Source organism: Rhipicephalus microplus, chromosome 9 (genome assembly GCF_043290135.1).
Source record: "Rhipicephalus microplus isolate Deutch F79 chromosome 9, USDA_Rmic, whole genome shotgun sequence".
Lineage (NCBI taxonomy): Eukaryota > Metazoa > Arthropoda > Arachnida > Ixodida > Ixodidae > Rhipicephalus > Rhipicephalus microplus.
In genome coordinates, this window is record NC_134708.1 from 3,578,081 (window position 1) to 3,600,777 (window position 22,697).

General features: G+C 46.3%; 1 protein-coding gene across 1 annotated transcript in view; it reads left to right on the forward strand.

The window, feature by feature from the left end:
* LOC119164818 (chorion peroxidase-like) overlaps positions 1-22,697 on the forward strand; it is an 84,171-nt gene that overhangs the window by 26,875 nt on the left and 34,599 nt on the right. Inside the window, exons 5-10 of the mRNA XM_075872990.1 lie at positions 1,289-1,444; positions 2,460-2,561; positions 3,192-3,305; positions 19,216-19,351; positions 20,113-20,322; positions 22,064-22,192. Of these exons, the coding sequence (XP_075729105.1) occupies positions 1,289-1,444; positions 2,460-2,561; positions 3,192-3,305; positions 19,216-19,351; positions 20,113-20,322; positions 22,064-22,192 (847 nt within the window). The remainder of the gene's footprint in view (positions 1-1,288; positions 1,445-2,459; positions 2,562-3,191; positions 3,306-19,215; positions 19,352-20,112; positions 20,323-22,063; positions 22,193-22,697) is intronic.

The following is a 22,697-nucleotide window of genomic DNA, read 5'->3' on the forward strand; positions in this document are numbered from 1 at the left end:
CTTCATGGTTCTCAAACCACGTTCGAGCTGCATCCTCCAAATAGAAGAAAAGATGACGAAACGTTTCTTCGTCATCCCACCTGTTAAAGATGCGGATGCGCTCCAGCTTCTCCAGCCACTCTTCCGGGTCTTCACCAGGAGATCCTCGGAATGATGGGGGCTAACGAGGTTGTTGCAGAACGACGGGAGGGTTGGCAGCGCTGGTCATGGTGCCTGCGTTGATCATCGTGGTTTTTACGTCTTCTTTCCTTTTTTATCCGGGAGCAGTCCAAACTCTGGCTGAAGGCCTTGCTGTCGGCGGCTGACACGAGCTGAGCGTGCTTGTCGGCTTGGCAATGGCTTAGGGTTCATGTACCCCGCCCCTCCACCAGATGTCACGCAGCAAAGGACGACGCAGTTGTCTATGAGGAAAACAAGTTTATTGAAGCGAACCTGTGCTCCCCTAACAACTGAAAAAAATACACAGGCGGCGAAGCAGCGGCCAGCAAAACGACGGGCACGCTAGTGAGCGTCGGCGATCGAATGACGCGGCATCGGCTGCGCGGGAATTTATATCCCTCGGCGCGAGGGTTTCTCGAATAGTTGAATTGTATCGAGAACGCCGTGATAGCGTTTGTTAGAAACGCTGTTCGTTCGAACAGCGCTTCCAACAAACAACGCTTGAAGCGTTGTTTCTATCGAACAACGCTTGAAGCGTTGTTCGATAGCGTTTGTCCGAAACGCTGTGGTAGCGTTTGTTCGAAACACTGTGAAAACAGCGATAGCACAGGCCGGCGCAGCCAGGCCGAAAAAAAACACAAATAAACAAACCCAATGCATGGTTCGCGGCAGTATAGTGTACTGAGTGAAGCCGCTTGGCTTTCGTTCTTCGTTATAGCTGCGTATGTAGACTAGACGTAGAAACTACTTTATATTCACGTACTTGATAAAAGAAACTTCTGACTACTGTAACAAAACTTGTACAAAACTTGGAAAGTGCTGCACTATTGAAAATAAAAGAAATACTTATTTTGTTTCGGCTGGCGAAACTTTTAGGAGAAACGCTGCTTTCTGTTATCAAGTAATTTCATCGAATATCAAGTTCTGCACTGCCATTCATTTTCGACAGGTGTAATTTTTAATCTAACTGAGTCATTTTTTATGAGTAATTTTGCCCCATTTCGGTTTAGCTCCTAATACCTAGAATGATGGAGCCTACTTTTGTTACACTTTGTCATTTCAAACGTGACAGTGATGGGATGCCATCACTTAAAGCCAGTTTAGCTAGAATATTTATGCAATCTTGCAGACCCCAACAACGTCGTCGACTGCTGCTCTCCGGGAAGACGCAACGCGCCCGACTGCTTCTCTATCGAGATTCCTTCGGACGACCCTTTCTTCGCTCGTTTCAACCAGACCTGTATGAACCTTCCACGCTCCGCTCCCTGCACTCGTTGCACGCTGGGTAACAACATTTGAATGTTTTAGATGCGGAGCATCTTATACTCGCGCCTTGTAGTGCGCCGTCCGCACCGCTTCTCGAACATTCGACAGCTGACGCGCGCGCATGCGCCATCGCGCCGTCGCCCACTCTTCCACCATCTGTGCATCCCTTCCTCCTCTACACACCGCGCGCGCTTCACTCCTCCACCATCTGTGCATCCTTCCTCCTCTACACACCGCGTTCGACATCTACAATTCTCCTGATTCTCCAGTGGACGCGCATGTGGCGTCGCGCTTCGAGAACATTCAACAGCTGACAGTGCATGCGCCGTCGTGCTGTATATATACTCAAGGTCGGCGCTCGCTCGCTCAGTTGCCGCTCGTCGGTTGGTTTGTACGGTGCGTCGACGTCCAAGGTCGCGGTGAAATGAATTCCAACGAATCCACAAACACAATGATCGACGTCCCTTCGACCAGCGCCGCCCTTTCGCATACGTGTGTACGTGTTCACTCATTTAACACCCCCTCCTACAACCACGTTAACCAATTTAGCCATCGACCCAAGTAAGTCGCAATTTAACACCCCATTTCACAACCACGTTAACCAATTTAGCCATCGACCCAAGTAAGTCGCACTTTAACACCCCGTTAACCAATTATATGCTCCGCATCCTCCTCAGTGTTCCCCCGAGGGAAGCTGCGGGCAATTTTTTTCTTTAGCTAGTATACCCCTACATACGGACGTCATGGTGCAGAACTAAAGGTGGCGTCAGCGTAATTTATTTCTGTGCGTTTTCTCGCTTGCCAAGCGTCTCGTCGCAGCAAGAATGGTTCGGTATTGCAATCAATACGAAAACTAACTTGTTCTTAGTACCCGCTCATGAGCGACTCTCGCTGTAAAACCTTGGCGCGTTTCCGTTCCTTAACTGTTTGAGAACTGGCTCACTCTGAGAGTTCTCATCCCAAGGTTCCACGTGCCTCGGGCGCCTTTTTAGCTCTTGGAATGAAATTCCACGAAACACCGTCTCGACTTTCAGGACAGCGACAGCAACAGGACATTCTGACGTCCTACATTGACGCCTCTCAAATCTACGGCAGTTCTGCGGGAGACACCGCGAGACTTCGGACGATGAGCAACGGTAAGCTGAAATGTGTGAAGCATTATTCATGTTTTGCCTCAATGATAGCTGTATTCTTCGTCTAGAAGAGTAATAGATGGATTACTTATGCATTTGTTATTAGATCTAATTAGGAATGCGCCACCCATTTCACGCGTGTGCAGATGAACATGTCTATATTTGATAGTAGGTTTCTGCAAGTGGGGCGCACACCCGCATGATCTACAATGAGCTGCCAAATGAGACGTGGCTGCAGCACCTGAAAGCGTCAGCTCAACCTCTCGTAAGCGCACATTTAGGCTACGCCCCGTTTGGCCTACGCGTTCACAGCCGCATGACAATAAAATTGCGCAAACCATGCCAGTAGCGCAAGACGCATATCTGTGGACATGATTGTAGACACGTTTCTTCCATTTTACGCTTGACCAAGATGCTGGCACAGTGTTTTCAAGGCTCTGAAGCACCTCTCGAAGTTATCGCAGAATCTCACGAGTTTTCTGTCACAATGTTTTTTACAACCATGCAGCGTGCTTCCCTAAAAAAAGCTCTAGATGGGAACTTTCAGTCGCATGCGATATAGATGATGGGAGTGCGTGACCTGCCACCTTGTGACATCATTATTGCCGACGGATGTGCCGCGATTAATTGCAGGATTTATGAAGCACCAGTACGACCTGTTCGCGGGCGAGCTGCTTCCCCGGAGCTTCCACGTCAACGAGGACCGCTGCAGCAATCCGTCGCAGGGACAGTACTGCTTCATGGCAGGTGAGTGGCTCGCCCAGCTTTACGCGTGAAATGTATGTATCTTGAAGCTCTCGCTATTTCGCTTTCTTTCATGTCGAGAGAAGGCTGCTCTCGCATCATCTAGCACACACACACACACACACACACATATATATATATATATATATATATATATATATATATATATATATATATATATATATATATATATATATATATATATATTGACGAAATACAGACACAGTATTCGAACTACGCGCGTCATCAGTACGTGTGTGCCCCCCCATGAGACCAGCGGCCCGATGATGAGACAGAAAAGGCCGCGACAACGCGCGCCTCCTCAGCGCGCGATTTTGACGAAAAAGAAGTGGGGCACCGCTCGAGGTCTTCTCGGAGATTGATTAGCATGTAGCAGCGTATTGTAGCAGCGTATTGTAGCAGCGTTCCTAACAGGAACGCTGCTACATTTTAGGGGCAAAACTCCTTATAGCGGCACCCGTTCGTCCCCCGTAGTATGTAACAAGTATAACATTTTGACCTCCAAGGTGGTGCCGGTGAGAGACTTCTTCTGTGCGTTGTCGAACAATAAAAGATAGTGCTCAATGCACATGTTAATGGCTGCTAAGGGGGAATGAGAGACAGGAGCATTCGGCTTTTAGGTAACGCGCACGCTGCGATCCCCATTAGCAGCTATTGGCATGTACATTGAGCACGATCTGACAAGAAAGGGTTGCTACGTTATACTCACTGGGTGTAACCTCCTTGGTTTTAGAAAGGTTTAGCGAGCGTTGGGCCACATAGCCATGAATGCAGTGAACTAGTATGTACCATGAACTCGAGGTGGTTAAAGGTGGGAAGTAAACCCGAAGCGCACGCCGTAAGAAAGTGTGCATGTGCCACCTCCCGTTTAGTCCTTGAAATGTCCGCTGGATGGCGGTGCTTCTATATGGAGAATATATGATTAAAAGATGCGAGATGGTGGTACTTGGAGTGCCGAATAGATGGACGAACGGACACACAGACAGATGCATGGATGGATGCATGAACGGACGCAGGCGCGGATGCATGGACGAACGCAGGGACGGATGCACGAACAAACGCACGCACGGACGGGTGGATGGACGCCTGGACGGTTACACAGACGTACGCAGGAACGGACGGAAGCAAGAACGAATGGACGGACGAATTCTTCGCCCCACTCTCCATCATTCACTCCGTGGATATGCTGCCATTTTTTCCTTTACTTTTCCGACACAAGTTAGCCCCAACAAATAGTTATTCTTAAACCATCTGGATAACAATTCTGGTGAAGGTGCTGGGTGATGATCCCAGCACCTTCAGCCCGGAACTTCAGCGAGGAAGCAGCCCGGAACTACGACCACTCGAACCAACCGAGCCCACGCCAGTTCATCAGCGCGCCAGCTGTCGTTTACGTGGTGAGCCGTCGGAATTTCTCCTGCCACCAGAACCTATAGAGTGTATCCAGCTGTCTCCGGTGAGAGTACCAAAATGTCGCTTCCAACCGCTGCCACGCACGTCGTTGTCGATGAGCCACGGACGCCCGCCCCTTTTCGTGGTGGTCCTCATGAAGACGCCGAGGATTGACGGGAGGGTTATGAGCGCGTCGCCCAGTGCAACGAATGGACCGAAGAACGGAAGCTCCGCCGCGTTTATTTCGCGTTGCAGGACAGCGCAAGAACGTGGTTCGAAAACCATGAAGAAGCCATTCACTCGTGGGATGACTTCCGATGAAAGCTACTGGCCTCATACCCAAGCACAGACTGCAAGGAAAGAGATGAAGCTGCCTTGCAGGCAAGAAACCAGCGTAACAATGAAAGCGTCGCAAGGTATTTCGAAGACATCTGCCGCTTATTTCGCTGGTCTGACCAAAATATGAGCGAGGGCAATAAACTTCGGCACATGATACGTGGGGTGAAGCTGGAAATTTTTGATGGTTTGCTCTGATTCCCCTCATGGAACGTCGCCGAATTTCGCACCGAGGTGACAGCGGTTGAAAACACTCTGCAACAGCAAGCGAGGCACTAAAATCGGGGTGTAAACGTCGCATCTGTAGACGCGGTGTAAGAAGTTTTCGGGAATGGCATCAACGTGTTACGAAAGCTCATTCGATCAGTGCTTCGAGAAGAGCCCCAGAAGCTCAACGGCAACTTCTCAACGGTGTCGTCGTTAGCGGAAGTTGTTTGGGAGAAAGTGAGATAGGCAATCCGTGAGCAGCAGCCACAAGCACAGCCGGTTCAAGCGTCGGTTCCGATGCAGCCCGCAGTCTCGTACTACGAGGGGCTGAGAGGCGCCCCTGTACTTCCTTTCGTCGCCTTTTGACCCCATTTCACCGCAGCAACCATCCATCTGCCGAAAACTCGATTCACGCCGTCCCCAGCCGAGACGAGGATCCGGAAAGCTGATATATGGCGCACTCCTGATCGAATTCCGCTTTGTTATCACTGTGGCGAAGCTGGCCATCTTTTCCGAATGTGTGAATATTGCCGAGCTGGACTTCGGGGTTTTTCCATAAGCACTGCTTGTCCTAGGAATGGGGAATGACCTTTCGAAATCGAGGAGTAGTTGTCAGCGCGTCAAGGTATACCTCCTCTCAGCAGCATCAGTCTCGGTCGACAGCACCACTGAGGTATCGGTGACTAAGTCCGCGCTCATCTTCAAACTCTCCAAGGCGCCTTCCCCAAAGCCCGCTTCGGGAAAACTAGGATCGGCGACCTGTGGAGGTAAGGCTGCTGCCGACGCAAGAAAACAACCTTCAGTGCCAATTTCGAAATGTGATGATGTGGACACGAGACTACGTGAGGAAACGGTAATGTCGCTTCTGATTTGTCGGTGCTTATAGACGGCTACGAAACGAATGCTTAGGTAGACACAGGCGCAGACTATTCCGTCATGAGCAGGGGACTTGCTAGAACGCTGAAATAAGTGCTGATCCCTTGAATAGGACTGCAAGTGCAAACCACCGGGGACACTTTATCGATCCGGCAGGCATGTGTCCCTCTAGAGTCGGAATACGCGGCTTCACCTAAGTCGCCAGTTTCATTTTTTTTTCTGAGTGTTCAAGAGATGTAATTATTGGAATGGACTTTTTGCAGGCCAATGGCGCAATGATAAACTTGCAGGAGACGTGCGTCTCCTTCTCGACGAAACACGACATCGCGACATTCGAGAGTGAAAAACGATTGGATGCACTCCAGATTGCAGACGACGATGTAACAGTACCTGCAAGATTATTGTCACCGTAAGAAGCAATCTATACAACGACTATGAAGGAATGGCAGGAAGCAATACTGGGCTATTACTTGAGAAAGGTATCTGTGCAGCAAGAGATATTGTACGGCTGCATGATGGGTGTGCAAATGTCGTCTTGACAAATTTCCGAAATGAGGTGCAACATCTTGCGAAGGGAAGTGTTGTTGGTCACCTTCACGATTACTTTCGATTATGGATTTGAATTCTTCCCAGACTGCACCACTACACCCTGACGGAATAGATTCTATACTCGCATCTATCCACATCGGAGCAGCCCTATCACCGAACCAGAAACAGAAAATTGAGAGCCTTATACGGGAGTACGCCTCGTGTTTTTCCACGTCATTGAAAGTGCGAAAAACATCCATCACCAAACACCGCATCATAATCGATGGATCTGTTAAACCTATTTGCCAGCCTCCGTACCGAGTGTCACCAAAAGAGAGAGAGAAGTCATCAGAGGCCACGCTGAAGAAATGCTTAGAGACGACTTAATTCAACCATTGGCCAGCCCATGGGCCTCACCTGTAGTGCTGGTAAAGAAAAAGGACCAGACTTTGCGCTACGGCGTTGACTACCGAAAATTGAACGTCGTCACAAAGCGGGATGTCTATCCACTTCCAAGGATCGATGACACCCTTGACAGACTACGAGGCGCGAAATTCTTTTCCTCTCTAGACCTCGAGAGTGGATACTGGCAGATAGAGGTGGACGAACGAGATCGCGGGAAAGCTGCTTCCGTCACCCCAGCTGGGTTATACGAGTTCAAGGTACTCCCATTTGGACTGTGTTCCGCACCTGCCACATTTCAGCGGATGATGGACACTGTGCTGTTCGGCTTAAAATGGCAGTCCTGCCTTGTTTATCTTGATGACGTCCTCATCTTTTCCGCCACCTTCGATCAGCATGTGGAACGACTACGGACTGTGCTCGAAGCGATTAGTTCAGCAGGGCTGACGATAAAACCCCAAAAGTGTCATTTTGGTTTTCATGAGCTTTTCCTCGGTCATGCGGTTAGCTCTGAAGGCATTCAACCTGACCCCGAAAAGACGGCAGCTGTAAAAATTTTCCCAGGCCAATGGATAAAAAGGCTAAAAGACGATTCTTGGGACTTTGCACTTTATTACAGATGATTCATGAAATATTTTTCGAAGATTGTGGGACCACTAACCCGACTGACGAAAGAAGACACACCTTTCACCTGTACAATAAAGCAAGAAGACGCGTTCAATGAGCTACGACGACGACTTCTAAACCAGCCCGTCCTTGCACATTTCCACGAAGAAGCCGCAACATGTAGAGATTCACATAGACGCAAGCGATTTGGGACTAGGTGCCATCCTCGTGCAGCTGAAAAACGACGAGGAACGAGGGGTCACATATGCTATTCGCACTCTTTCGAGAGCTGAAATGAATTATTTGGCGACGGAAAGAGAATGGCGGTGATATGGGCCATACAATAATTCCGACCGTACTTATATGGTAGACCATTTCAAGCATTTCAAGCAGTTTCAAGCAGACCATCACTCACTGTGCTGGCTCGCAGGCCTAAAGGACCCTTCTGGGTGACTTGCTAGATGGAGCCTCAGGTTGCAAGATTACGACATAACAGTCCTGTACAAGTCGGGTCGCAAGCACAGCGATTCTGATTGCCTGTCACGCGCACCAGTGGAATCTGCACCTGTGGAAGACGGATACGACTTTCTGTTTCTTGAAGCACTGCAGACATGACTGAATATCAACGATCTGACGCGGTGTTGCTTCAGTTGATCAAGAATCTGCAAAGGCAACCCATGCGTGTTCCTCGAGTTTTCGTCCGGGGATTGTCGTCGTACCTGATGAGACACAATGTTCTATACAAGAGAAACTTCGAGCACAGCAGGAAGAAATTCCTACTCATCGTTTCTTTGGCCTTGTGATCCGAAATCCTGGAAGCCTGCCACGATGATCCAGCAACAGGACACCTCGGAGGGAGTAGAACATTAGCTCGCATCCGTACCAAGCACTACTGGTCAAAGTTGTTGTTGTTGTTGTTGTTTCCCTGTGCAAATGGCGCGTACCCAAAGAAGGGGATTGGCCGATTATAAGGTGAATTTGCCCTAAACTTTCAGCATTGCGTCATTCCTACAAATTTTTTGTAACTTAATTTTCGATTTGAAATACCGATATCAAGTTTGCAGAAAAAAAGAAGTGAAATAGTGAGACAGTAATTTAGCAAGAAAATCGTTTAGTCGCAGTGATGTATTCTTGGACGGCGAATAAAACATCCCTGTGGCTGAAACCCAGTGTAGAGGCTCCAAATGAAAGAAGATCAGATTGTGATAGTTGCAAGCCCAGTATTTGAAGAGGTGCTGCTAGTATGCTTTGCCTAAATAAATCGAAATGGCGACAATGTAATAAAAAATGACTGATCGTTTCCTCTTGATTACAGTAAATGCACATAGGGGAATTCAATATGCCTGATCTATGCAAGTAAAAATTGAGGGAGGTAACGCGGCAACGAAATTTCATGATGACAACTTCCATCATCTTTGAATTAGTCAGTTCACTGCGCCAGGGAAATAACAAGTGTTTGTACTCTGGAGAAGCCGTCAGTACAGGGTCAGATAAATTTTGCCTGATTTTAAGTGTGCGAAATCGCGCCACCGTAATGTATACTGTATGAGGGAAAATAGGAATAATTGGTGTCGAAAGGGATGCCTTCGCAAGAAAATCAGCTATTTTGTTTAACAACAAACCTTTGTGCCCTGGTGTCCAGATTAAATGAATACTTCGGAGATGACAGGGGATCAATGATGTAAAAAGTTTCACTATAGGTGAGTGACCAGATGCGGACAGAGAAGAGCACACATATAATGAATCAGTTATGACTGCTACGACTGGAATGGAAATATTTACCTTTCACAAAGCTAACATTATTGCCATAAATTCAGCCAGAAAGACAGGAAGAAAATCCGGTAAGCGAAGTGAAAATGACCAATCAAGTACGGGGCAATATATTCCAACGCCTGATTTTTCATGTGATTGAGATGCGTCCGTTGCTATAATGACATTTGTTGGCAGAGTACTTAAATGGTCCTGCAATAAACCATTTAAAATGCCTGTAGGTAATAGCTTAGCATGAGTTGGGAAGATATCATGGTAAACAATTTCTGGAGAATTTTGTTGCTCAGTTAAAGGAATCAGATCACGAACGCGTACATTTAGAGGCTCAAGTAACGATTGAACAAATACTATTTGTGGTTTGTGAAATCTGGGCCAATGCACGGAGAAGAATAGGTCAGGATTCAAAATAAAAATAATTTGTTCAGGGTTAAACGGTGCTTCATATAGTCGTAAAACGGTCTGCACAGTAAGAATGTTAAAGCGACATAATAAGGTTGGTATTATTGCTTCAAGGTGCAGTATACTTTGGAAGTCCTAAGCAGAGCCGTAAAGCCTCTCTTTCTAACAGAACGAGCAGCCGAAGTTTGTAGGCTGGCACACCAGAAAAAAGAATGCAGCCAAACTTCAACACAGGTCGCACATACATTTTATATATAATCAAAAGTGCCTTTCTTCTCATACCTGATCTACAATTGCTCAACATCCGCAATACGCCCATCGCGCGTACTGCTTTTATCGCGATGTATTCAATGTGAGGGCGCCAATTTAGATGTTCTTTATAAATAACTCCAAGGTATTTCAATGATTGTACTTGTGGGATATCTTGAAGCTTGTGATTAATAGATATGTGCACGGGATCTTTGATTGGAAAAACGAGAATAGCAAATTTACCGGTACTCAGGTTCAACATCAATCCATCCAGCCAATGTTCTATTTCATTAAGATATGCTTGCAAGATAGTGTAGAGACAGCGGAAGTCATGTGCCATAGCAAAGAAAGCAATGTCATCGGCATAAACTTAGGTTTTCATATATGGATGAACGGGGATGATACTAAGCAATATGTTGAATAAAACCGGGGAAAGTACTGACCCCTGAGGTACACCTCGGGTTTGCTTGTGCTTACAGGAAGAGAAACCGCCTTGATAACAATAGAATTCTCTTCTACTTAAAAATTCCGTCACCCATGCTACTATATAAGGTGGAAGTCCATAACTTCATAACTTATTAGTCAAGATAGAATACTCTACACTATCATATGCTTTACGTATGTCTAACGTTACTAAAGTCGCAAAGTGCTTTTTGTGACGGGCAATATGAATACGACTTTCCAGATCTACATGTGCATGCCATATGGAATATCCAGATCTAAAGCCAATTTGGGAAGAACTCAACAGTTGTTTCTCGTTAATAAACCTAATTATATGACTGACCATGAAGTACCCTTTCAATAAATTTTACTTCATTAGATGTTAAGGCTATCGGTCGTATGTTGTCTAAATTATAGCCTGCCCCTGTTTTTTAAGCAATGGTATAATTTTCGCAATCTTCCATTCAGAAGGGATCCATGCTCTTCTAAGGGAATAATTGACGAGACCTAACAGATCATTCGGATATTCCCTGTGAAGTATTTTTAGCGTTGTATTTGTTATATCATCGGGGCCTGGTGCTGCATTTGGCAATCTTTCCATAGCCTGATTTAATTCGGAAGTCGATATTTCTGTGTAGTCATAGATGGTTGTTGTGTAAGCCGAATTAGGAAGATGCGTTGAGAACCTGTTTTCTAATTTTTAGCCAACTGATTCAATGATTCCTGTAGTTCCTGTGAGGTGTGAACTACTGAGTCAACGTGTCCTGGTATAGGGGTCTTCTTCCTACCACGAAGTAAATTGAATAAAGCACGTTTGTTATTTGATTTAGACAGGTACTCGAAATGTTCTTGGTCATATTGCTCTTTCGCTCGCGATACAGTGCGTTTAAATGTTGTCGCAATGAACTGATAATCCTTCCAATTTTTTTTTACTCTGATTACATATAAGTCTTTCCCATGCAGCTTTTCTTCTTCTATAATCTCGTGTGCACTCATTATTCCATCATATACTAGGTTGGGCACTTTTGGATGACGACGAAGCAATTACAAATTCTGAAGTGTTCTTGGAGATTTTTAAAGCAGAACAGAGATTTCTTCCGAGGTCTTCATTTTGACCACTGGACAATGCCCTAATGTTGGAACGCAAGCAGTCTTAAAATTTTTTTGCAATTGATCAATGTTTTCTCTGTCCTTTCAATAGATTTCACAGCACATGAGATTTCAAAGTATACAGGAAGATGGTCACTGTTTGAAGAGAAAGCAATTGTTTTCCAAGACTTTATTGAAACACTTGGGCTGCAAAACGTGAGATCTAATACCGATCGTGTCCGTCCGCGAATAAATGTAGGCTGTCTATCGTTTAGGCAGGTAAGGTTTTTAATAATCATCCAATCCCACAGAAGAGTACCAGAAGGGTCTGTTCGATATCCTCATGAAACATGATGTGAGTTGAAATCACCAGTCAGAAGGAAATCATTCTTGCAATTAGCTAAGGCAGTATCTAATTGTTGAGTATTATGCAAACCCGTTGGAAAATCTGTGTTTATAAGTGAAAAAGGGTGGTGCCTTGGCAGACAGAGGTCTATTGCCAAAATTTCACAGTCTGTGGACATAAGCTGGAAAGCTATGCTCGCTGTGCGGCAAAATGTATTCGAGACTAGTATAATTAGACCACCTCCTAGTGATGGACGGTCTAACCGAAATGCTCTAAAATTGCTTAAATGATCATTCTTAACAGGGTTAAGCCAGGTTTCTTGTAATAAGATTATATCTGGATATAACTGATTAATTAACAAAGTAAGTCAGTGGAAGCAGAAATCAAAGACCTAAAATTCCACTGTAGTACTTTCAAGGTATCTATGTTGACGAGCGAAACACTTCGGCAACAGAAGCTTCTAAAATACTCTCCTTAATAAGTGCACTGGCATTTTCGCTGCCCTTTTTGGGCTTTGTGTTTGGGCAAGGAGATTTTAAAGGAGATCCAGTGCGCTTCTGACGCCTGAAATCTTGGCATACGTTCATTTCATTCTGATCCTCCGCGTGGGTCGACGTAGAAGGTACGGACGAAATTGGGGTTTTCTCCTCTCGGGATTGCCGCCGTGGGGCTAAATTCGGTATCTCTTCCACTGCACAAGGTGCCGACTTGGCCATCGGTACTGCTACTGCAGAAGCCAGCTGTGTCATCTGTGAGCAAAACACTTGAGAGATGCACTCACTTACGCTCGTAACTATGTGTTCCAGCGCTTTCGAAATCGCCTTTTCTACTGCAGCCTCAATAAGATTAAGAATCTTCGTCTCACTTAGTTGTTCGTGCCTCGACGCGACTCCGGCATATCCAAAGGCCCTATCCTTCACAACTGTTATTGCTTCTCGCCGCGAGCAACGACGTCTGTCCATGTTTTCTAGAAGTTGCCTTTCATTAGACCTTGCGGTGCAGTTCAGATAATCGGCCGCTTGATTTCCTGCACAGAGGCAGCACTTTTCGGTTTCGGCGTTGCACTCCTTCGATGGGTGGGTATCGCCACAGATGGAGCAACGTGAATTAGATTTACAGCCCCCTGCACTGTGACCAAAACGCCAACAGTTTTGACATTGAAGAGGACGAGAAGCGAGACGTTCGACTCTGAAAATGAGCGGCCATATTTTCAACTCAGATGGACAGGATGTGCCGGCAAAGGTAGCAATAACCGACTCAGTGGGGACTTTCTCACCGTTAACTAATCGGTTGCATCGGTACACAGCTATGACCCCAGCATCAGACAGCTTTTCCAGAGTCCCAGCGGGCGTTAATGTAGAGTCGACTCCTCGTACAATTCCCTTAGTGCACGCTAAATGAGGCGGGATAAATGCACTCACCGGGACCGAAGCGAATGTCTTGCATTTTAGGATGTCAGAAACGCACGAAGGATCTGACGATCTGCATACCAAACCACCTCTTCCGAACTGACGAACATCACTTATCAGCTGAAAGTGCGGCGTCGTGGCCTGCAACTCCACCTGGATCGCCTTCGGGTTGTTGAGCCTAATAAATCCACCACTCGAGGGCACCAGCGCAACAGGGATGCTGCCAACACGACTGCTGAAAAAATATTCCAATGGCAATTCATCATTAGGCAAGGAGGCTGACCAAGGGCTGTGCCCTTGGCCAGGAGATGAATTAGACATTAGCACTAATTCGATTGCTTAAAGAAGTAATATGCAACGTCAGCTAGTTTCAACAGGTCAAATTCACCCAAAGCTCAGCCAAACCACCGTCCGAAAGAGTCCGAAGGGACGAGCCCGGCTTCCAATGGCGTCGGTAACTGAACCAGTTCACACAGGCTGACCGACCGTGGCTGCCTTTCCAACGCGCACCGTTCTCCTGGAAGTTACTGGATGCTGTACAGCATTATGTGAGGACATGTAGAGATTGCCAGAGACGTCAGATGTCCCCGCTACGCCACCGATCACCAAGAAGAGGAAAGAACACTCAACCCGTTTTCTCGGTTCCCTCTTGGCAATGCGTCTCAACCACTTTCCACACACAGGAATTTGTGCCGGGGCCGGGAAATGGGAGACGCTACGACCTGTTCCTGTTTACTGACGCATTCCATTTATTATCAATTGCAAACCTCGTACACGCATGCTGCCTGCGTACAACAACCACTACACGAAATTATAACACAGGATTTAGACACTCGCGACGTTCGACGCAGGGCACATAAAGAAAGTGACTGCAACAATACAATGGTACGCCAATATAAAAAAAATGGCAGCATATCCACGGAGTGAATGATGGAGAGTGGGGCGAAGAATTCGTCCGTCCATTCGTTCTTGCTTCCGTTCGTCCATGCGTCTGTCAGTGTGACCGTCCATGCGTCCATCAGCCCGTCCGTGCATGCGTCTGTTCGTGCGTCCGTCCCTGCGTTCGTCCATGCAGCCGCCCCTGCGTCCGTTCATGCGTCCATCCATGCATCTGTCTATGTGTCCGTTCGTCCATCAATTCAACACTCCAAGTACCACCATCTCGCATCTTTTCATCATATATTCCCCATATAGAAGCACCGCCATCCAGCGGACATTCCAAGGACTAAACGAGAGGTGGCACACGCACACTTTCTTACGGCTTGCGCTCGGGTCCACTTCCCACCTTTAACCACCTCGAGTTCATGGTATATACTAATTCACTGTATTCATGGCACTGCGGCCGAACGCTCGCTAAACCTTTCGAAAACCAAGGAGGTTACGCCCAGCGAGTGTGACGTAGCAAACTTTTTCAGTCAGATAGTGCTCAATGTACATGCCAATGGCTGCTAATGGGAAATGAGAGGCGGAGAATTCGGCTTTTACTTTCTTATGGCTTGCGCTTCGTATCTACTTCCCATTTTTAACCACCTCGAGTTCATTCATGGTATATACAAGTTTATTGTATTCATGGCACTGCGGCTCAACGCTCGCTAAATCTTTCTAAAGCTAAGGAGGTTACACCCAGCGAGTATAACGTAGCAACCCTTTCTTGTCAGACAGTGCTCAATGTACATGCCAATGGCTGCTAATGGTGATCGCAGCCTGCGCGTTAACTAAAAGCCGAATGCTCCTGTCTCTCATTCCCCATTAGCAGCCATTGGCATGTACATTGAGCACTATTTTTTATTGTTCGACAACGCACAGAAGAAGTCTCTCACCGGCACCACCTTGGAGGTCAAAATGTTATACTCGTTACATCTACGGGGGACGAACGGGTGCCACTATAAGGAGTTTCGCCCCTAAAAGAAACACACGACGACACAAACGATGTAGTCAATGTCTCAACGCGCCGCATCCCTTCCTGAAAAGCTCGACTAAATAAGGTACATAAAGTTCGCCTCACGAATGGTTTATAGAACGGACAGCAAGCTGATTGGCCTGTAATTTTCAAGTCCTTGACGTATCCTTCCTCACAGATTAAGATGATTTTGACATTCTTCCAAGATTCTGGTACCCTTCCAGTCAAGCGACACTTCGTATATATAGTGGCTAATTTTTTTTTTAACTCAATTTCTCCGCCACCTTTCAGGTTTTCCATTGTTACCTTATCCTCACCAGCGGCTTTGCCTTTTTACATTTCTTTTAGAGCTTTCTCTACTTCGCTTGTCGTTACTGTTAGGATGTCGAATTTCTCTGGACTATTATTGTTTCTCGCGATATCATCCTGGTTGTTTTGGCTTCTGTACAGCTCCCAGTAGAACTTCTCCGCCACCTCGACTACACTCTAAAAAAAGAGCGAGTAAAAAGGGTGTCTTTTTGTCCCACAACAATAATCGTCATCTATATTGCGTTCCATCCTTGCGCTATCGCCCCACGCCCGGTACATTCCTGTCACGATCGACATGCCCATTATCAGGGTTACATTGCATTCTCGATAGGAAAGTGGCCAGCGCCGAGTTTTCAAGAAAGGAAGCGCACGCAAGCCTGATGACGATTATTGTTGTGGGATAAAAAGACGCCCTTTTTACTCGATATTTTTTTAGAGTGTATTCTATTCATATTGGTTATGACATCGCCTTCCTTGTTCCTCATGCATACATCCGATTTTTGCCTATGCACAAGTCTGCCTTCGCAGCTTTTAGGCTTCTGCCGTTTTTTACAACCTGCTCAATTCTTTCCATGTTATACACCCTGATCTCGGCAACTTTTCGTCTATTGAGTAACTTTGGAAGCTCCACTAGCTCTATTTTGTGGGTTGCATTTTATGCTTTCGTCGTTTGTTGTCTCCTAATAAGATTTTTCGTCTCCTGAGATAGTTTGCCAGTTTCCTGTCTAGTGACTGTACCTGCAACTTGAATGGCGCACTCTTTGATGATTCTAGTAGATCATTGTTCATTGTGCAAACGCTACAACGTCGGTTAGCTCGTTTAGTGCCTCGAATCTATTCTGAAGCGAAACTTTGAATTCCTGTATTTGTCCTCTCACCGCCAGTTCATTAATTTACTTCTTGCGTATAAGTTTTTGTCTTTGCTTTTTTAAATCTTGGTGAATATGAGCTTTCACCATTTTATGGTGACATACCTCGGATCTTGCCAAGTACTTCTACATCCAGTACAATGCCAGGGTTTGCACACATAATGAGGTATATTTCATTTTTAGTTTCGCCGTTATGACTTCGCCACGTCCACTTACGGTTAGCATGTTTTATGAAAATGGTATTCAAGATCCGTAATATATTACGTTCTACGAACTCTACTAAACTCCCCTCTGGCATTTCTAGAGCCGATGCCATGGTCTCTGGCCTGTTTCAAGCCTACTCTGGCACTAAAGTCGGCCATCAGAATAGTATATTGTGACGTTATTTATGGCTGACTTTACGTCTTCATAGAAGCGTTCAACCGAATGATCCTCATGGCTCAACTTAGGCACGTAGGCCTGTACCACTTTCATCTTGTACCTTTTGTTGAACTTAATTATGATACTTGCCATCCTCTCACTGATGCTATAGTATACTCCTCTATGTTACCGGCGATATTCGTGTGTTTGTGTGTGTGTGTGTGTGTGTGTGTGTGTGTGTGTGTGTGTGTGAGTGTGTGTGTGAGTGTACAATGTGTATTTCCTCCTCCCTCTCCTGTTCTTCTTCATTCCCCTCTCTCCCGTGTTGGGTAGCAAACTGGACTTAATCTAGTTAACCTCCCTACCTTTGTTATATGTATTTCTTCTCTCTCACTCTCTTGTGTATGAGAAACCCCGCCCCTAGTTTTTTTTCTGTGAACTAATCCACGGTAGTATAGGACGTGTTCATTCTGCATCACTGTATAAGCCTCACGTGTTCCCCTAACTTCGCTGAGCCGTATTACATCCCATTTAAAACCCTCTAATCCTTCGAATAGCACATCTAGACTATAGCCTCACTAGGTAGCGTTCTAGCGCTGAAAGTAGCCAAGTTCAGATTCCAATGGCGGCCTGTCCGGACCGAGAGATTCTTAGCACCTTCCGCTGCGTCACAGGTTTGGCCACCGCCTTGGACAGTTGCTTCGCAACCGCTGAGAACAGAGGGCCAATGGCTAATTGCTGTAGTCATGGGAGGCCAATCCTGCTCTGTTGAGGAAGTGTATCACTGGCAGTGACGCCACTCACCAGACCACTTGTTTTATTTAAACGATTCCTTTCTCACGCGTTTTGAGTATATGTACGATTGGGAATGGTCCGGCATCTGCATTCAAACCACATTTTGTCATTGCATGCTATAGGCTGCTGCGCTATCTCCTAGCAGGGGGTTCTGTTGCACTTTCTTAGCAGAGTCTAAAACTCACAGTCTAAAACATAGCCACTTATCAGTGCTAAACTTGATCTGACTCGTAGCTCGCCTGGCCTTCTTTTCTTGATTGTGTGGTAAAGTTCATTTTTCCTTAAAAAAAAATAAAATCGCCCGGCATGGTTTCAAACTTCTGACCTTGCGAGCTTAGACCGGCTTAGTGCCCTGGATAAACCCTTCTTCACGCGCTTATTTTCCCCTAACTTCTTTCTGCCTCATTGAAATTTGACTTTTTGCCTCATTGAATTTTTGGTTTCAAAGAGCCTTCCAAGCCGCGTTAAATAGAGAAAAGGAATGCCTGCGGTGAGCGGATCTTGCAAACCATGCCAGCTCGCCATGTCAAACGGCGTTGCAGCGTCAACGCGATGATTGCGGAAGCGCGTTCGCCGGGAGTTTCTCCAGCGGCACATTGGCTTCGCCGGGAGTTTCTGCAGCGGCACATTGGCTTCGACTGCGACGACTGTGACCGCTTGTGGTTCTAGAACAACCAATGTGATTAACGTATTGCGAAGCGCATTTGAAACACTACTCCGTGACCGTGATAACACGAGGCACGATGTGCGGCATGTGAAATAAATGTTGTGGTAAACCCAAACCAAACTGGTGTCATTAGGAAGCACGAACATGTCAGCAGTAATTGTGAAAAGTTTCAGTGCCACATCGGGTAGTACCCACTGCTAAACACCTGGGCCGCACGTTTCAGCCTTCACTGGTTAACCATTTGTGCTTTCGTGGTGATTTTGTTTTGTCCTACTGGTGCAACGTGGTCCTTTTAGGGGATATCTCTCGTCACTATTTCAGGGTCTTCCAGAACATCAGTGAATGCACAGAGGCAGAAGGGCTCGTGTGTCTTTCTGACGCGCAGCGGTTTAAACGCACCCGATAAGGTGCACGGGAGGAGGACAGCTCAAGTGGCCAGCGACAACTTATATGTTCGTCCACTTCCCATTGAGATAAGAATTAGCACAAGATAACATCCCTCACGCTTCCCGCAGCTTTATTGTCTGTCGTTTCTATCGGCATATTGTGTAAGGTATGTGTACTATATACTCCACCTGATTCTACTTTTATAGATAATGAAGTTGTACTTCTGATCGACGTGACCAGTTTTTATGTGAGAGACAGTGTTTTGAATAAAACTCGAAGTAAAGCATCGTATGCTTCATTTTCCAGCGAAACTTATAATCACGCTGTGGCTGGCACAGAGTATATCCTTAGTTTATTTTGTGCTCATAGACATAACAAACAAACAAACAAACAAACAAACTAACTAACTAACTAACCAACCATGGTCACACGTGTTTCAGTACGACGTCTCATACAGTAATGATGTGGGAAAGAATGACCATTCTATTATTGTTACAACGCAACGAATGCTGACCACGAAAATTCATCTTGCCCCCCCTATTTTATTTTTTGCAGGCGATGCGCGCGTGAACGAGCACCCAGGCTTGACCGCCATGCACACAGCGTTCCTCCGCCAGCACAACCGCATCGCAGGCTATCTGGGCCTGCTCAACTTCCGACTCAGTGACGAGCAGATATTCCAAAGGGCCAAGTGAGACTCATTCCACATTTTCACCGCCACCTGGCGGAGGTTGTCACGTCAGGGCTCTCTCATTGAGGCATCGCTTCGAAGCAGTTTCACCGATTGCGCCACTAAAGTCATCGAGAACTTTTATTCATGACGTCAGCTATTTTGCTGCTATCCACACTCGATAAATCGAGTGGCTTTGCATCACAGTAGTAAAAACATTTAATCTCAGGTATTAACGAGAACGAGCCGCTTTCCTATAATCACACACGCTGAGAAGCCAATGGGTGAAGACGAAATGAATCATACAACGGTTAGTGACCCACCTGCGAGTATAGTGACGTTCGTTGGAAATAAAGCGGAGGTATTGTCGAGAAGTGGGCCGACTGTTACGAAAACTGCGGCCACCTTACGTTCGGCCTCATTTCAGCCTCTCTCATTTTATTATTATTTCTTTTTTTCTTTTCAGTTTTCTCAATAAGTTTCGGAGAGGAGCAAGAAGGCTGACGTGTGGGAACCGTTCATAACATTTTAAGTTTGTCATTCTTGCAACCACGTGTGTCGTGGTTAACTGTGCGTAGGCGGCCAAGTTTGGCTCTCCATATAAAAACACGTCTCTTGAATAAAAAAAAAATCATTTGACAGTGTTGTGTCCTGTCACCTGTGTGGATTGTTTTTTTTCTTCGTTCTCGTCACGCTTTAACATAATGAGTCAGCAAGCCCGGTTGGTGGTGATGAAGGACCAGATACTTTCAAGTGATGACCCGAGCTTGTCGCTGCGGCAGGCGGATCGTGGAGTGCCAGTTCCAGCACATCGTGTACTCGGAGTGGCTGCCCGTCGTGGTGGGGCCGCAGACGATGACTCGCTTTGGGCTCACGCCCCGCTACAGTGGCTTCACCGCCTACAACGACAGCGTGGACGCCACCATGCTCAACGAGTTCGCCACGGCCGCCTTCCGCCTCGGGCACACGCTCATCGACGGAACCTTCCAAGCGTAAGTCTGCTACGAACAACGCACCCAAATATATATGTGGGTGTGTGTGTGTTGGCTGCACGGTCACCCTGAGCATGAGTTGTTGTTGTTACCTCTGGAACAACTAATCTATTGGCTATTTTCCTTTGAGAGAGCGTCATTCTTATTTTTTTCGTTTTTTGAAGCTGGCATGGCTGAGATCATAAGGGAAGCGTTTCACACGGTAATAATAATATCTTGGCTTTTGCGTTGACGAGAGACGCCGTATAGTGGTGGGCTCCGGAACCATCTTGTTCCTGCAATGCGTCTCCACTGAAAAGCGATCAGCGGCTGAGCACTATAACCCCTGCGTGGCGGACCGTTGAAAAATAGAAAAAAAAGTCATCGCTTACTTTACACTTTTTCATTATTATTTCTATTCATAATTAGGACATCCTAAACGTGATAGCGATTGTGAGCTCTCAAAAATTCCAAGTGGTGCCTATAGCTAGGGACATTTCCGCATTCAGCAATCCGAATAATGCTAGCGACATACCGAGGGCTTCGCTTGATTGATGGCCCTCATAGTCATATCGTGGTTTTGGGACGTTAAACCCCAGCAGGTATAATATTTTAGTGAAACTTCGGTTGATGGCTCGTGCAAATTTCGGGTAATACGAAATTTCCTGTGCTCCCAGTGAAGGCCCATTAGCGCGCAGTGTATTTGGTTGTTGCGAACCCCGCGATGTTCGATACGAACGTACGCACAGGTACGAACAGGTGCTGGCCGCACTTTCACCGAGGCGCCGCCATCAAGTGCGGGCATGCACGCTGCGCTACCACAAGCGGTGCGTCATTGCTCCCGAGATTGCGCGCACCAAGGTCGAAGGCCTTAATGTGCATTCGTGTTTAGTTTACATATGACTTTGTCGTCAGCTCGTCGCTCTTCTTCACTTTTGCAACAGCACTTTTTTGTCATGCGGAAAAGCGTAGCAACATCAGAAACGGGCTACTAGCGGGCACAACACACCTGGTCCACGCAACATATGTTCACAAGTACAGGCATGGCCTTTGACGCCTAAAAACTTGACTGGCAATCATTGAGAGCTATTCATGACTCCCTGCAATCATTAAAAACCTAGAGATGCCAACCCTCTTTTGTCACATACTAATTTTTCGTGCTTCTGGTGATACGAATTTCGGACTAATATTTTTCGTGACCCCGCGAGATTCGTATGACCGAGATTTGGTCAAGTTTGCTGCATTTGCTAGAACCATGAAGCCCGTCTTCTAAAGACTGCGTATCCGTTCGCAGGCTTTGTTTATAACGATCATTTTCATTGCTGTACAGCATACTAGGCGACCGAGTAACACGCTAGCTCTACTCATGGCCGGTTTTTGCTTCGAAGGCAAGAAAACAAAAATTCTTCTTTGTCACAACAAACGAAACACGAGCGCTCTTGGCACATTCCGAATTCTTGGCAGGCCACGTTTTGATCCGAATGATGCTTGTTATTACACCCCGCCGCGGTGGTCTAGTGGCTAAGGTACTCGGCTACTGACCCGTTGGTCGCGGGATCGAATGCCGGCTGCGGCGGCTGCATTTCCGATAGAGGCGGACATGCTGTAGGCCCGTGTGCTCAGATATGGGTGCACGTTAAAGAACCCCAGGTGGTCGGAATTTCCGGAGCCCTCCACTACGGCGTCCCTCATAATCATATGGTGGTTTCGGGACGTTAAATCCCACAAATAAATGAATCAGATTAATCACCTATTCTTACAGGAATTATCTCTTGGGCAGAACTACGTTTGAACTGCAAGACAACTACTTCTTCCCCTTCGAGTTCTACGACGGCTTCCTTGAGCCAGTCCTGCGTGGCCTTATGCAACAGCGGGCACAAGCGTTCGACAGGTGGGTGAATCAGCATCTTCGAGCGTTGGAGTGGATGCTTGCGTCAGGTTCCAAGTTTTTCTTTTAATTCCGAAAGCTTGCCTATATAGCGGTAGAGTTGGAGGCTGTTTTCCGCTATGGTGCGGCACCACAAATCATCGTTCGGTGCTCTCGTCGGATGAAGGCCCACTATTCTTCGGTCGCCCCCATATCTGGGTCAGGCCGGGACATGACAAGTGTCTGATTGCAGCCGCACACGCGTCACTTGTACACAGTGGGCAAGTACCAAACGGTCCTATAGATGATAGATGCCTTGGCCATATATATATATATATATATATATATATATATATATATATATATATATATATATATATATATATATATATATATATATATATATATATATATATATATATATATATATATATATATATATATATATATATATATATATACGACACCACCCGCTGGTGGGGCCTGGGAGGTCCTTGCTGTGGAAGACATTACGTCCACTTAAGAAATG